The following is a 15,255-nucleotide window of genomic DNA, read 5'->3' as shown; positions in this document are numbered from 1 at the left end:
GCGGGGAACGTTGGAGTCCTCCGTCACTGAAGCAAGCAAGCCTCATGTTAGTTTCAAGCTGCCTGGCTGCCGGCCACCATCTTGGCTGCCAGTTAATTTGCATATCTCCCTGATTAGCCAATGGGAAGGGTAGCGGTCGTATGCCAATTACCATGTTTCTCTTTTATTAGTGTAGATACTGTTGATATATTTCTCATTTAGTTAGAGAACTTAGCCTTTATTTAAACACTCAACTTTAGATTCTGAGCATCACTTCAAAAATAATAAAGACCCCAAACTGTAAAAAACTAAGAGTAAACTGTCAGTTATTTAAATTAGGAGACTAAACACATCATAAAAACTATCATGCTTTTACTTCCACAAAGTAAAGACCATGGACAACTAAATGCACTCACAAAGTTGCCAGGTTGTTTTTTCCCTTTTAAACTTATTGAACCATGTGCCAGGTAATGCTGTAATAGCTTTTCAAGGATTAGCTCATTTAATCTTTACATAGGAACTCGGAAGTTAAAGAACTTAGACTAAGTCTCATAGCTAGCAAGTGAAGTAAGAGCAAAACTCAAGAGTTAACCTTGTAAAGGAGATTTTATTTCTAATAGCTTATAATTTACTGTATAAATATCTATTCATTCATTCACTAAGTGTTTAGTGAGAACTTATTATGTTCAAGGCCCTTTTCCCAGTGCTGAGGATATAACAGTGAGCAAGACACATAGATCTTCAATATCAGGGCATTTATAATAGAAGACAGGTAAAGAAAACAAAGAAATGTATGTAAGTCATTGTAGATACCAAGTGCTATGAAAAAATTAAACCAGTAATCTATTGCTGTGTAATAAACCACCACAAAACTTGGGAGCTTTGGTTAAAATAACCACTTATTTTCTCACAGTACTATGGATTGGATTCAGCTGGACAGTTATTCTGTTCCACATGGTATTGGCTAGGCTCATTCATGTATCCACAATCAGTTGGCAGGCTGCCTGGCGGCTGCCTCGTCCTAAATGACCTTACATGTCTCACTGGGATGACTGCTTCTCTCTCTTTCTCTCTCTCCCACCGTTCACCCTCTTCATATGGCATCTCATCCTCACAGAGATTAGGCTGGGGTTATTCACTAGGTTGGGTAGTTCCTAGAGAGTGACAGCATGGCCTCTTAAGCCCTTGCTTGGAAGTCCCACAATATCACTTTTACCACATTTCACCAATCAAAGAGCAAGTCACAAAGCAAGCCCAGATTCAAGAGATGGGAAAATAGACTATCTCCTGATGAGAGAAACTGCAAAGAATCAGAAGCCTTTATTTTTATTTATTTCACAGAGAGAGTGAGAGGGAGGGAGGGAGAGAGAGAGAAAGAATCACTGATTGGCTCTCCTGCGCAACCCACCCTGGGGATCAAGCCCTGACCAGAAGTGAACCTGGCCTCCTGGTTCATAGGTCAACATTCAACCACTGAGCCACGCCAGCTGGGCTCTGAGGCCATTTTTAATCCACACAGGAGTAACTGAAAAGACAAACAGAGGTAGGTGAGCAGAGTGGGGTTACTTTAGAAAAATCAGGGAAGATATTTGAGGTGCTGATAATGATCCAGCCATTTGAAGAAGGAAGAACATTAAAGGGTGAAGGAACATGAAGCAGGAACAAATTCAGTATGTTAATCCAAGTGCCTCATAAAGGTTGGCTCAAGTGCTTACATTAAAGGGTTTATACCTAACACTTTTTAGTTTAGTCATTGTTTCTACAAAATTACAACATATTTTGGAGAACTGAATGTTACAAAATCGTTTTTGCAAGAGTTATTTTCTAAAAAATTCTTATCCAAATATTTTGGGTAAATACTCTCCATTCTAACATTCCAAATAAATTTTTAAGAAAAGAGTCATACACAAACACAAGAATACTGTTAATAGACAAAAGGATACACTATACTATGAACTTCATGTTAAGATAATGTAACCATTAGTCTAAATCATGTTCCTAGCATTGCCATTATTGGCTTATAGTCATATCCTCACACTTTAAAACTGTTTCTAGAATGGAATAGGTGCTCAATAAACAGCTACTGAAATCTGCATTGTAATTCCCTGTTAAGATACTTTGTCCTTTGTCCTTTTGGAAGCAGAGGCTATATAATTAATCTGCCAGCCACTTCTTAGAAATAAAACTACAAACCTTTCTTCTGAAAAGTTGAAACCAAATAAATATTTTTTAAAGCAGGATATACTTTACACTTGAAAAACATCTACAGACTACAGAGTGAGCAGCAAGTTTTATTTTGCCCAGATTTACAGAAGATCAAACAAATGAATTAGAAAGGGCCAAAGCTAGCCCCCTCTGAATCTCACTATACTATAAATTATGTTGGCTTATCACCTACCCAAGAGTAATTGTTTTTCTAAAAATATGGATACTATAAATGTAGTAACTAAAACTTTTAGAAAAAAAAACAGGCATAAATATTCATGACCTTAGATTAAGTAATAATTATTTAAATATGACACCAACAATGCCAGGCAACAAAAGAAAAAAAACACCACAGATAAATTGGACTTCATCAAAATTTAAAACTTTTGGCCCTGGCTGGTTTGACTCAGTGGGTAGAGTGTCGGCCTGCAGACTGAAGGGTCCAGGGTTCAATTCTGGTCAAAGACATGTGCCCAGGTTTCAGGCTCGATCCCCAGTAGGGGATGTGCAGGAGGCAGCCAATCAATGATTCAATCTCATCATTGATGTTTCTATCTCTCTCTCCCTCTTCCTTCCTCTCTGAAATCAAGGAAAAAATACATATATTAAAAATACCATCAGGAAACTGAAAAGATAATTCAAATGGGAGAAAATATTTCCAAATCATATATATGTTAAAGGTCTAGTAATCAAAATATATAAAAAATTGTAACTCAAAAATAAAAAGATAATGAACCCTACTAAAAGGGGCAGATTTTAATAGGCATTCTCCAAAGAAGATATACAAATGGCCAATAAGCACACAAAAAGATGATTAACATCCCCGTGTCATTAGGAAATGCAAATCAAAGCCACAATGAGATACCACTTCATACCCACCAGGATAGCTATAATAAAAGAGACTGATGTTAACAAATGGTGATGAGGATGTACAGAAATTAGAACTCTTATACACTGTTGATGGGGATATAAAATGGGACAGCTGCTTTGGAAGTTTTCCAGCTCCTTTAAAGGTTAAACAGGGAGCTACCATATGACCTAATAATTCTATTCTAGGTATATATCCAAGAGAATTGAAAAGATGTCCATACAAAAACTTGTATATGAGATGTTCAGAGCAGCATTATTCTTAAAGTAGAAATAATCCAAATATACACAAACTAATGAATGGATAAATAAAATGTGGTATATCCATATAATAAAATATTACTCAGCAATAAAAAGAAACAAGGTACTGATTCATGCTACAATATAGATGAACTCTGGAAACACACTAAGTGAAAACATGAAATGTCCAGAACAGGCAAATCCATAAAGACAGAAAAGATCACTGGTTGCCAAAAATTAAGGGGAAGAAGGAACTGGGAATGAGTACTAATGAGTTTAGGATTACTTTGGGGGGAATGAAAATGTTCTGGAATTAGATCAATTCCAGCTGAAAAACATTGTGAATATACTAAAAACCACTTAATTGTACACCTTAAAAGTGACTAATGGTTTATCGAAAAATAAAACTAATGTAGACACTAACGAATTGAGATATCACTTCGTCAAGACACAAAATTATGCCAAAGTGAAATCTAGTAAGGGACTTTACAATCTCCAAAATTCCACTCAGTATATTCTGTAATTGTATTAACACCAGAGATTAGAAGATTAACCACTGATTTAGTAATAATTTTTAAGCAAAATAAAAGATTTTCTTTTTCAGTAATCAACAAAATCATATATCAATCCATACAGCCCATACGATATTCTTTTTTCAGAATCACAAACAACATTTAAATATAAACCTTCATATGTGAGTTAAAGGCTCTTCTGAATCCCTTTTAGCCATGGCAGCTCTGTACAGACTCATGGTGACATGTTATATACCACTCTTCTTAGAACCTGTGTTCTTCGTTTTTACTTTCGTATCACTTTTAGGACCAAAAGCAAAAGCAGACTGCACATTTGATTATTATTTTTTCTTGCAATGAATTATACCATCTGTAAATTAATCAACTCGAATGTCTATGGAAAGCTGTCAGCAGACAGACGTTTGCAGCCTAAGTGACAGCTTTTCAAAATGAAAAAATCAGTTATAACAATATCTACTTGCCTTAAAATTCTGTACTTTAGTCTGAGAAATATGTCAATTACCACTACCTTTTAAGCATTAGAAAACCTTCAGCCCCAGCAGGTTTGGCTCAGTGGATAGTGTGTCAGCCTATAGACTGAAGGGTCCTGGGTTCAATTCCAGTCAAGGGCACATACCTTGGTTGCAGGCTCAATCCCCGGCCCTGTTCAGGTCGTATATGGGAAGCAACAAAACAATGTGTCCCTTTCACATTAATGTTTCTCTCTGTCTCTCTCCCTACCTTCCACTCTTTCTAAAAATCAATGGGAAAATATCCTAGGATGAGGATTAAAAACAACAACAAAAGAAAACCTTCAGCAAAAATTTAAAGTTCAGTGTTTGGACCTGCCAATGCAACTAACTCATCTGAAGTGACGAGTAGATGAGCAGATATATGCTGTGTTTACCTAAATATGCCCAACCCCAGGCAATGACAACCATTAATAAGTCTCAACTCTACATGGTAGACGGCAAGTTTCTGCTGACATCAATAGTAAGACACACTCTAGATTTTTAAAAGTATCTATGTCTATCAACAAATAAATAAAAGATGCATATGAAAATTGAGAAAGTAAAATAAATTCACAACCAGAACTTATTTTTAGCACCTTAATCTCTATCACTCCTATGATGTAGGCTCTGAGATCATGGTGCTATTCTCTAAATGATGAATGTAAAAATGGTCTTTTCCATTTACGAGCTTATGGAGAACTATGTTGGATATACAATTAACCATTAAGGGGAAAGATTTAAAAAGAATTTGGAACATATTATACAGAGTTCATGGGAAGAATGAAAATGATCTGTTAGCTGTAAATCTGGAGCAGATACCTATTACAGTCACAAACCCAAACAGGCACCCAAAATGAGGAGACACATGAAACAACCCCCAAATGAAAGAATAACAAAATTCTCCAGAAGAGATAAATGAAATGGAGATAAGAAATTTATCTGAGATAGAGTTCATAACAATGATGGTAAAGATGCTCAACAGCATGAGAAAAGATATAGTAACTATGAAAACAGAAATAAAGAATGTAAATCTGGAAACTTCTTCACACAAACACAAAAAACTCAAGACACAGAATTAGGATTTCTAATCTTTCCTTTGTGTATGCTTACAGGCAACTGTAGTAAGAGAGAGACAGCCCTAGCCAGTTTGGCTCAGTGGACAGACCACTGGCCTGTGAACTGAAAAGTCCCAGGTTCAGTTCCAGCCAAGGGTATGTACCTTGGTTGCAGGTTCCCCGGCCCTGGTTGGGGTGCATGCAGGAGGCAATCAATCGATGTGTCTCTCTCACACATATGTTTCTCTCTGTCTCTCCTTTCCACTCTCTCTAAAAATCAGTGGGAAATAGCCTTGGGTGAGGATTAACAAAAAAAAAAAGGGAGGGGAGGGGGCAAATAAAACAGTCAAGGGTATTTCCTTTCGGACTATTTTAACATCATTAATAAATTTTGTAAATGTCTGACCTAAAAACTGGCCCAGCTCTTTTCATTAGCAGATTCATGGCACAAGTGTAACTTAAATAGTTGAAGCAATCATGTAATAAGAAATCTTGAAGAAATGTGTTCTATTTGGGCACTTTTATACACTGTTGTTAGGAGCAAATGGTTACAATCATTTGGGTAAGCAATTTGGCAACATGTAGTGAAACCTTTGCAAATATCCATACCCCTTAACTCAAGAGTTCTATTTCTGGGAATCTATTCTAAAGAAATAATCTGAAACATTCACAGTAATCTTCTTCCAAGCATTATTATTTACCATAGTGAAAAATGGGAAACAATCAAGTAGGCCCATGAACAGGGAAATGATTAAAAATTGTGGTATATCCCTAAGATACAGAATATTATAGTTATTTCAAAATATTTATCAAGAATGTCTTTTTACTTTTCGTAATGTGAATTTATTTCTTATTTTAAAGCAATATATACTCATTGTTAGAAAATTTAAGAAATGGATACTAGCAACTTTTAAATCTCTGCCAATCTGGAACATAAATGTCTTAAATTGCATGCCTGTAAATATTAATAAGGTTAAAATAATTTTCTACTGCCTGGCTCATCTTTTTCTTACAGGCTTATAAGAGTCTTTGGTACAGTCAGAAAATTAGCCCTTTATTATGTATGTTGTAAAAAATATTTTTCAGTTTGTTGTTTTTTAACAGTGCTTGTAGTATTTTTTATAGTCTAGGAAATTTCTGTATTCTCTCCATTAGGGATCTTGGTTTTTATGTATGTTTCGAAGGTCCTTCCCATCTCAAATATGACAGTGATTATTGCTGAATGGTATAATTATATATGATTTCTCTTCTGTAATTTCCAAATTTTCTATAATTACTTGCATTACTTTTACACATAATAACTTTATAATCAGCAATCGTGCATTAATTTTATAATCACCTCTCTCTGCCACTTGGCTTGCCGTTGTGTCGGTGAGTGTGGTCAGGGAGCCGAGCTAGCTCGAATAAAGACTCTTTGCTTTTGCATCGGACTTGGCTGGCTCCCTGGTGGGCTTTTGGGGATCTTGAAATCTGGGCATAACATTTGGGGGCTCGCCCGGGACCCCAAGACCTTCGAGGGACCCCCGATCCAGAGAGTCTGACTGACCACGGTAGGTGTCTGTGTCGTTGTGTATTCTGTTCTGTGTGTTATATGTTCTGTTCTGTGCGAGCTTGTTTCTGAAATCTGTAGTTTCCAAAACGGTCTAGGTGGACGCACTGGGAGACCACAGGCGGGAGGAGTCGGTGGACGCCTCGATCCTCCATCTGGAGGGACGCGGAAACCACTCAATCTGAGATGAGGCGGGTCGCTCCTGCCAGTTGGCACACGGCCATCGTCTAATCTGTAGTTTTGCTTCTGCGGAGTTGGAAGGTTGTTTTGGTTTTGCTTCCATATTGTTGGAAGACTGTATTTGTCTGTGTTTGTGTGTTTTTTTCTGTTTTCTGTGGACTTACTGGACGGACGTTATGGGACGGACTCAGACTGCTCCTTTGGGTATTGTGATTGATCATTTCAAGGAGATTGGCGGAGGCTTTAGAGCTCCCTCAGGAGTTGGAAAGTTGTTAGGAATTGAATGGATTGTTTAAACTCTGAATGAATGTCTGGTGAAAGTGTGCAAGTGTGGAGGGAGGGGGCCTGCCCTCTCCCCTCCTTTGTGTGGCTCCACGAATTCGGTTGGGCGGACGTCTGAGTGAGGATCTGTGAAAACAGGTCACCCCCTCCCCACGTAAATGCATCTGGGATTTCTGTGCACATGTAAAGAGAAAAGCTGGCTTAAAACGAATGCGTGCATAGTCTGATTTTGGATAGAGTTTTGAGCTGGAGTCTCTGCAAATGTGCAGGATGGAGCCCAAGACTGATTATTTACCCAAAGGGGGGGAAAAAAAAAGATGCTATGCTAGCTAGATTCTAGCAGAAAGATTGGTATTTCCATAGTAAAGAACAGTTTTTAAATGCTAACGAAGGGTGTTAAGGCTGGCTTTCCAAGGCAATTTCTAATGAAGGAAGGGGCTAGTCCAGGGGTGGACAAACTTTTTTACTTGAGGGCCACAATGGGTTCTTAAACTGGACCGGAGGGCCGGAACAAAAGCATGGATGGAGTGTTTGTGTGAACTAATATAAATTCAAAGTAAACAACATTACATAAAAGGGTACGGTCTTTTTTTTGAATAGTTTTATTCATTTCAAACGGGCCGGATCCGGCCCGCGGGCCGTAGTTTGCCCACGCCTGGGCTAGTCGCTTCCCACCTGTAGCAAAATCTTAAAAGAAAGAATGTGGTCAATTTACATCTGAAAAAACCAGGTAGGCCAGAACCTGTTTTGCAAGGCTCAAATGTGGTTTTCCAGAGCCTCTTGAAAGTAAAAAGTAAAGTTTACTCTAATTTGCCTCATGAGAAATCTAGAGGACAGAATTAAATCTGTTGGTTAAGTATGTATTGTATTTTTAAAGTTTATTCTTAAAGATGTTACTGATTGAGAAATGCTGAATATTTGACTTGCCAGCTAAAAGTTTAAGGTTCGGATTGAATTGGGGAAAATTGTATAATTGTGGTAACTAAATGCCTTTGCTTATTGGTCTGATTGAGAAGGAAGGATTGATTTTGTGACCTCAACTGAAGAGTTTTGATGCAAGGACCAGTTTAAATTTAATTGATATTCTTTAAGATAATTATAAAAGGTATAAACAGCTAATAAGATTTCTGTTTGTCTACAATTACAGCCACATGACTTGCCGCTCCCCTGGGGGCCACCATCGGGGGCCGCCATCTTGAAACAGCAAAGGCCCCTCCCTCTGATTTAGCAATGTCTCACTGAGGCAGGATGGAATTTCAGGGGTGGAGCTTTAAGGCGTAGTTTTATGGGGCAGGAAGTGTGCTTGCCGCTCGGATTTATTTAATATGTCAGTCTTTAAAAGAGACTAATAGCAGTAATCCAATTTCTAAAGTAAAGTACAATTATTTCAGGTAGAAACTGTGGTTTAGATAACATGCCTAAGTTTAACCTAGGTTACCCAAGGACTCTAGATAATGTGTTTACCCAAAACTGTAATTTAGATTGCATGCTGTCTCTGCTTCTGTAAATTGCTTTTTTTGAAAACTAGGTTCCTCATTCCGAACCTTGGGGTGTGGTCAATATCTTTGTGATTTTTTGACTGCCTCTGTTCAGGGACTTGTTGTGATTTAAAGTTTTTAATGGGAAATGTTATCTGTCTTTATTGCTTAAATATATATATCTTTGTTGTTTAAAATTGTTTAGCTAGTAAAATTTCTGTTTGTGTCTCTTAAAAATATTAATGTATTGCTAATTTGAGGCTATTTGTTCATGTAAATGTGGAAATCTGCGGAAGAAAAAAATTTTTATAATCAGAAGAAAATAAAATTTATTAAATTATATTTAAAAATTTTTATTTTTTAAACTTTTTAAATTTTTTTTATTGATTAAGGTATTAGATATGTGTCCTTATCCCCCCATTGCCCTCCCACTCCCACAATCATGCCTTCACCCTCACCCCCTGTTGTTTGCATCCATTGGTTATGCTTATATGCATGAACCAAGTCCTTTGGTTGATCTCTCGCCCCCACTCCCACCCTCCCCTACCTTCCCTCTGAGGTTTGAGCACTGATCGATGCGTCTCTGTCTCTGGATCTGTTTTAGTTTATCAGTTTATGTTGTTCATTATAATCCACAAATGAGTGAGATCATGTGTTATTTATCTTTCTCCAACTGACTTACTTCGCTTAGCATAATGCTCTCCAGGTCCATCCATGCTGCTGCAAATGGTAGGAGATCCTTCCTCTTTACAGCAGCATAGTATTCCATTGTGTAGATGTACCACAGTTTTTTAATCCACTCATCTGCTGATGGGCACTTAGGCTGTTTCCAAATCTTAGCTATGGTGAATTGTGCTGCTATGAACATAGGGGTACAAAGATCCTTTCTGATTGGTGTTTCTAGTTTCTTGGGATATGTTCCTAGAAGTGGAATCACTGGGTCAAATGGAAGTTACATTTTAGTTTTTTGAGGGAACTCCATACTGTCTTCCACAGTGGCTGCACCAGTCTGTATTCCCACCAGAAGTACACGAGGGTTCCTTTTTCTCCACATCCTCTCCAGCACTTGTCATTTGTTGATTTATTGACGATAGCCATTCTGACAGGTATGAGATGGTACCTCATTGTTGTTTTGATTTGCATCTCTTGGATGATTAGTGACTTTGAGCATGTTTTCATATGTTTCTTGGCCTAATATTATCTAAAGTTTTACATATGTCTTCTTTTTCCCCAATTGACACCCCCATAAAAATTTTCTTAAGTTTTTGAGAAAACTACGTCATGCACATTAGACCTGTTTTGAGTCTAATACTAAAGCAGAGTTTTGCATTTTCTTTTAACTCTATTGATATGAATGACATGATAGAAAAAAATTTTATACTGACAAATAAGGGTCTATTGAAAGCAAGAATTATTGTTCCATTTGGGAAGTTCATTTCGGAGTAGTAATCACAATAACACTTACACTTATTAAGTACGTACTATTTGCCAAGCTTACATACATTAACTTATTTACTCTTCACAACATCTTTATAAGATAGGTACTATTATTATTTCCTTTTTACATGCTGGGAAACTAAGGCACAAAGAGGGTAACTTGCTCAAACTATGAAAGGTACTAAGTAGCAGAGTTACGATTGGAATTCAAAGGGTCTTCAGGCTCCAGAATCCCCATTCTAAACTTCTAAATGAAAATGCTATTTAAAAGGTTAACAGAAAAAGTGGGAAGCTACTTTTCATAACCTGGAAAGTGTTGAAGAATGAAACAAGGGCCTTAGATTTATCCAAGAAATAAAAAAAAGGAGGAGCTTATGGGAAATACGATATGCCTTTATTATTATTATTTACTATGATTATTATTTGGGGTTTTTTTGTTTTTGTTTTTGTTTTTTACAAATCTCTAGCTTTAGACATTTGAGAAAAAACTTTACTTCCTCCTTTCTTACTCAGGTAGCGTCTCTAACCTGAGTCTGAATTAAGGTTTCCCAAATATAATGTCTGTGCACTGCTGCAAGAGAGCAGTGTTCTAAAGAGTTGGGAATAACATTACGTATTTGTCATGTAAACTGTTGCCAGCATGAAATTGTTTTTTTAAAAAACATGTGTTTTTTTTATAGATTTTTTGAGAGGAAAAAACATCGATCAGCTGCCTCCCTTATGTACCCGGAGCAGGGACAAACCCAAAACCTGGGTATGGTGCCTTGACCAGGAATTGAACCCCGGCGACCTTTTGATGCAAGGGACAATGCTCAACCAACTAAGCCAGTGATGGTGAACCTTTTGAGCTCAGTGTGTCAGCATTTTGAAAAACTCTAACTTACCTCTGGTGCAGTGTCACATATAGAAATTTTTTGATATTTGCAACCATAGTAAAACAAAGATTTATATTTTTGATATTTGTTTTATATATTTAAATGCCATTTAACAAAGAAAAATCAACCAAAAAAATGAGTTCGCGTGTCACCTCTGACACGTGTCATAGGTTCGCCATCACTGAACTAAGCCATACTGGCCAGGGCCAGCATAAAATTCAGTTAAGAGTAAAAGCTAAAAGTAGTGGTAGGTGCCTATGATTTCCCTGGTTATTTTGTTCTTTGCCTATTTGCCACAATTTGCTAGAACAAGCATGTCAAACTCAAAGGCTAACATAGGCTAAATAAACAAGGTATAAGTTTATGTGGGCCGCAAAAAAACAAAAGCTTCAATTTTCACAGAAACGTAGGTTTATTTCAATAGAGACATGCTGAATACAAAGGGCTGAAATAAATGAGTAATTGTTACATAAAATAATAGAACATTTTAATAAAAGTTAATATTTTTCTTGAACATTAACTTACCAGACACTGAATAACTGCACAAATTAATAAGCACAACGCAAATAAACCTATTTTTCTTGTTCTCTGAAAGTGAAATATTTCCTGTTGTGCACACAAAACAAGTCAGTCCAAGGCTAATGATGTGGCAATCGGCTGCTAAAATATTTGCTGCTAGTATTAGTGGAGAGAAATGGTGCACCCGCATGTAAGGCGCGTAAGGGAAATGAATGCAACACGATTATAGTAATCAGTCATTAGCGAACGTTGTAGTTCGTTATTAATAAACATGTATAACAGGATATTGTAAAAATTAAGTTATAAAATTTTTATTAAAACGTTTCTTACATACCGTTATTTGGCTGGGCCACAAAAATATTCATTGTGGGCCGCAAGTTTGACATGCTTGTGCTAGATCTTTCAAAATGTGTACATTTTTCTTCCATAATAGGAAGAATGCCAGGGAATGTGTCAACTACATCACATTCAACATTTTACCTTCCCCCCAAAAGTTAATTCAATTCAGGCTACAGTAGGTCCTTGGGTTACATCGGAGATCCATTCCTATGGCGCAACATAACTCGATTTTCGCCGTAAATCTGAATCCACCCACACAAGCACCTACGTGTCACACACATACACAGCAGTAATGAAGTAAAAAATTTTTTAAAAGATAACAATTCCTGACCTTTACTTGTGGTAAATAAATAATAATAAACATAAAGCACATATGTACATACGTCGAAATGACGGAACTTTTTTTTTTTTATAAATAAATGGGAGATGGCGACATACGAAAGGAAGTATGTCGAGTTCAACGTAACCCAAGGACTGTCTGCATATTTTTCTGGCAAGCCAATTTTTAGTGCTTTGTGTGAAGTTGAAAGTGAAACAAAAGATAAACAAATCTGACACTTTCTAATTCTCCTTGGCTTACAGAACAGGACAAAGATTTTGACATTTCATTTTCATCATGACTATCGTGTCAATTTCGCAGACTAGATTAGATGATGAACCCTTTAGAATGAGCCTTTCTGATTCTAGCTCTACCAAGAATTAGTGATAATTATGTGTTTCCTTTTTTTTCGCTTTGCTTTTGTCAATGTTACTGCCTCAAAGGCCCCTTCAAGTGCCTAAGAGACGAAAATATGTTCCACTTGCTTTGTTTTTAAAAAAATAAGGATTAAAAAGTACATACTTGACCATAAAAAAGTAGGCATAAACATAAAGAAAAGGCATATAAAGAAATTTCTGTAAATCAACCTTCTTCTTTGTTAATACTTGTAAGCTTTTCTGAGTATGAATGGCAAAATATTCTAGTAGAATCTCTGAGAAACAGCTTTTAAGTTGGCAGCAATTTTTAAGAAATAAGAGTTTAACTACAGATGAATGACCATAGATTGCCAGCAGTAAGAGCCACAAGACTGAAACCTTAGAGCTCTCTACAAACTAATTTTGATGTTATGACTGCTTTTTAAGGATTTGCTGTATAAAATTAGCCTCAATTTTCTAATTTTCTGAACTGTAAAATGAGGATTAAAATAATTGCTCACAACTGCTATAAAAATCATTATATTCCTATTAGAAACTACTATGACATCTATAAACCGATTTAAAAAATGATTACCTTACCAAAAAAAAAAAAAAAAAAAAGCCTGCTTAGGTTAAATTACAGACTTATTATGTTTGAAAAAAACAAATGTGAGTAATGAATGATTAATGAATCTTGATAGTATATGCTGATGATTTTCAAATAAGGGATGTATGTGACCTACAAGGAAATGATAGAGTAAATGGAGAGTAGAAACCTAGAAGAAAGTTAGCAAAGGTTACATACAAAAAGGGCTGAACTGGCCCTTTATTACATGGACTTTTAAATCTCTCATTCTTGCTCAGCCTGTAAGAGCCATTTATTTTCCAGAGATGAAAACAACAAATCTTAGTTGAGCAGTTGGTTGCTATGGCACCTTTAAGAGCTTTATTTTTAGAGGAAGGAAAAATGAGGAGCTATGAGATCCCAGGAAGATCACAAGTGGGTACAATAAATAGTTTCTAGAGATTTGGAATAACAAAATAAAACTTGTACTTACAACTTGAGACTCACGAGCTTTAGGAAACATCTTGGCAACATTGAGCCCATCAATGACAACATCAAAAGGAGGACAGCGTCCCACAAAGTTCTGAAATCTCTTAAGTTCCTAAAAGAGAAAAATCAGACAAAACATTAATAAAGACATAGTAAGGGCTTTTTAATAAACATACTGCTATGAGTTTTATTACTGTTTTAGAAATTCAAAATATTTATCTTTTAAAAAATACATAAACACAAAGATACTTTCAAAAAGAAATCTGAAAAAAGCCAGCATAACAGTTGCAACTGCATATTCTTATCTGACACACCTTATAATCTCATAGTGCTTCACACTTCACAAAGTACGTTCCCATGCTATTTCATTTTATCTGTAACCAGCCTTCTATCCAGTCTGTTAAACTGACACACATAATAGTCATGATGAGAATAAAATGTGAAATCTCTATGTCCTGTTCTGTAAGCCAAGGAGAAGTAAACTTAAGATATGGCAGCCTACCAGTCCAATTGTGTTGAAAGAACAAAGTTCTATAATTTGTAGCTCCTCTTTTGTCAACAAGAGGTTTTTGCTTACTTATGGCTGTTTGGAGAACTGAATATTCATCCATTTATTCAACAAATATTTGGTGAGCATCTACAATGTGCCAAGCAGTGACCAAGGAGGCAAAAAACCCTAACTTAATGAAACCTGTGTTTTAGTATGAGGAGACATAAAATGAACCAAATAAGCAAGTAAATTATATTATACTAGAGGCCCGGTGTACGAAATTCGTGCACAGGTAGGGTCCTTAAGCCTGGCTGGCGATCAGGGCTGATCTGTGGGGCAACAAATGGGGCAATGGAGGGGAGGGGGCCCAGCTGGCACCTGCCTTGTCTGGCAGCCTGGCGCTGCCTGCTTGCCGGCCCTGGCCCCTGCCACCACTGCCAGACAGGGCCTGCAGGCTGGGGGCAGCTCCTGCGTTGAGCGTATGCCCCCTGGTAGTCAGTACACGTCATAGCGACAGTCGTTCTGCCGTTTGGTCGATTTGCATATTAGGGTTTTATTATATAGGATTCAAGTGTGATAGAGGAGAGGGAGTTTCACTACTGGTAATGATGGAGTAGTTTGTATTGGACTAATAAATTCTATATAAAAAAAACAACTATTTGAAGGAACTAAAGAATGAGTACAAGTAGGCAGAAATTGGGGGACACATTTGAAAAAAGATTTGGTGATTTCAAAACATGTCTGAAATTATTTGACATTACTCCCCACTCAAGTGGAGTCTAATTCCCTTCCTGTGAATATAAGCTCACCTCTGTGACTGGTTCGATGAAAGGAATGTGGCAGAAGTGGAGCTATCTGACTTCCAGGACTAGGTAATAAAAGACAATGTAGCTTTCATCTGACTCTCCTAGGATACTAGTGCTTAGAACCCAGCTTTCATAAAAAGCCCATGATGGTTCAACTGAATCCCAGGCAATAACCAGGATCAATCATCAGACCTGTGAGAG

At 36.9% G+C, this 15,255-nt stretch overlaps 1 protein-coding gene across 1 annotated transcript in view; it reads right to left on the bottom strand.

Moving 5' to 3' along the window:
• Positions 1-15,255, bottom strand: part of PRORP (protein only RNase P catalytic subunit) — a 160,285-nt gene that overhangs the window by 87,066 nt on the left and 57,964 nt on the right. Inside the window, exon 5 of the mRNA XM_081090103.1 lies at positions 13,763-13,870. Within this exon, the coding sequence (XP_080946229.1) occupies positions 13,763-13,870 (108 nt within the window). The remainder of the gene's footprint in view (positions 1-13,762; positions 13,871-15,255) is intronic.

The sequence above is a fragment of the Myotis nattereri genome (genome assembly GCF_964212035.1).
Source record: "Myotis nattereri genome assembly, chromosome: 1".
Classification (NCBI taxonomy): domain Eukaryota; kingdom Metazoa; phylum Chordata; class Mammalia; order Chiroptera; family Vespertilionidae; genus Myotis; species Myotis nattereri.
Note: the sequence above shows the minus strand (reverse complement) of the source record. Positions and strands in the feature narration are given on the sequence as shown.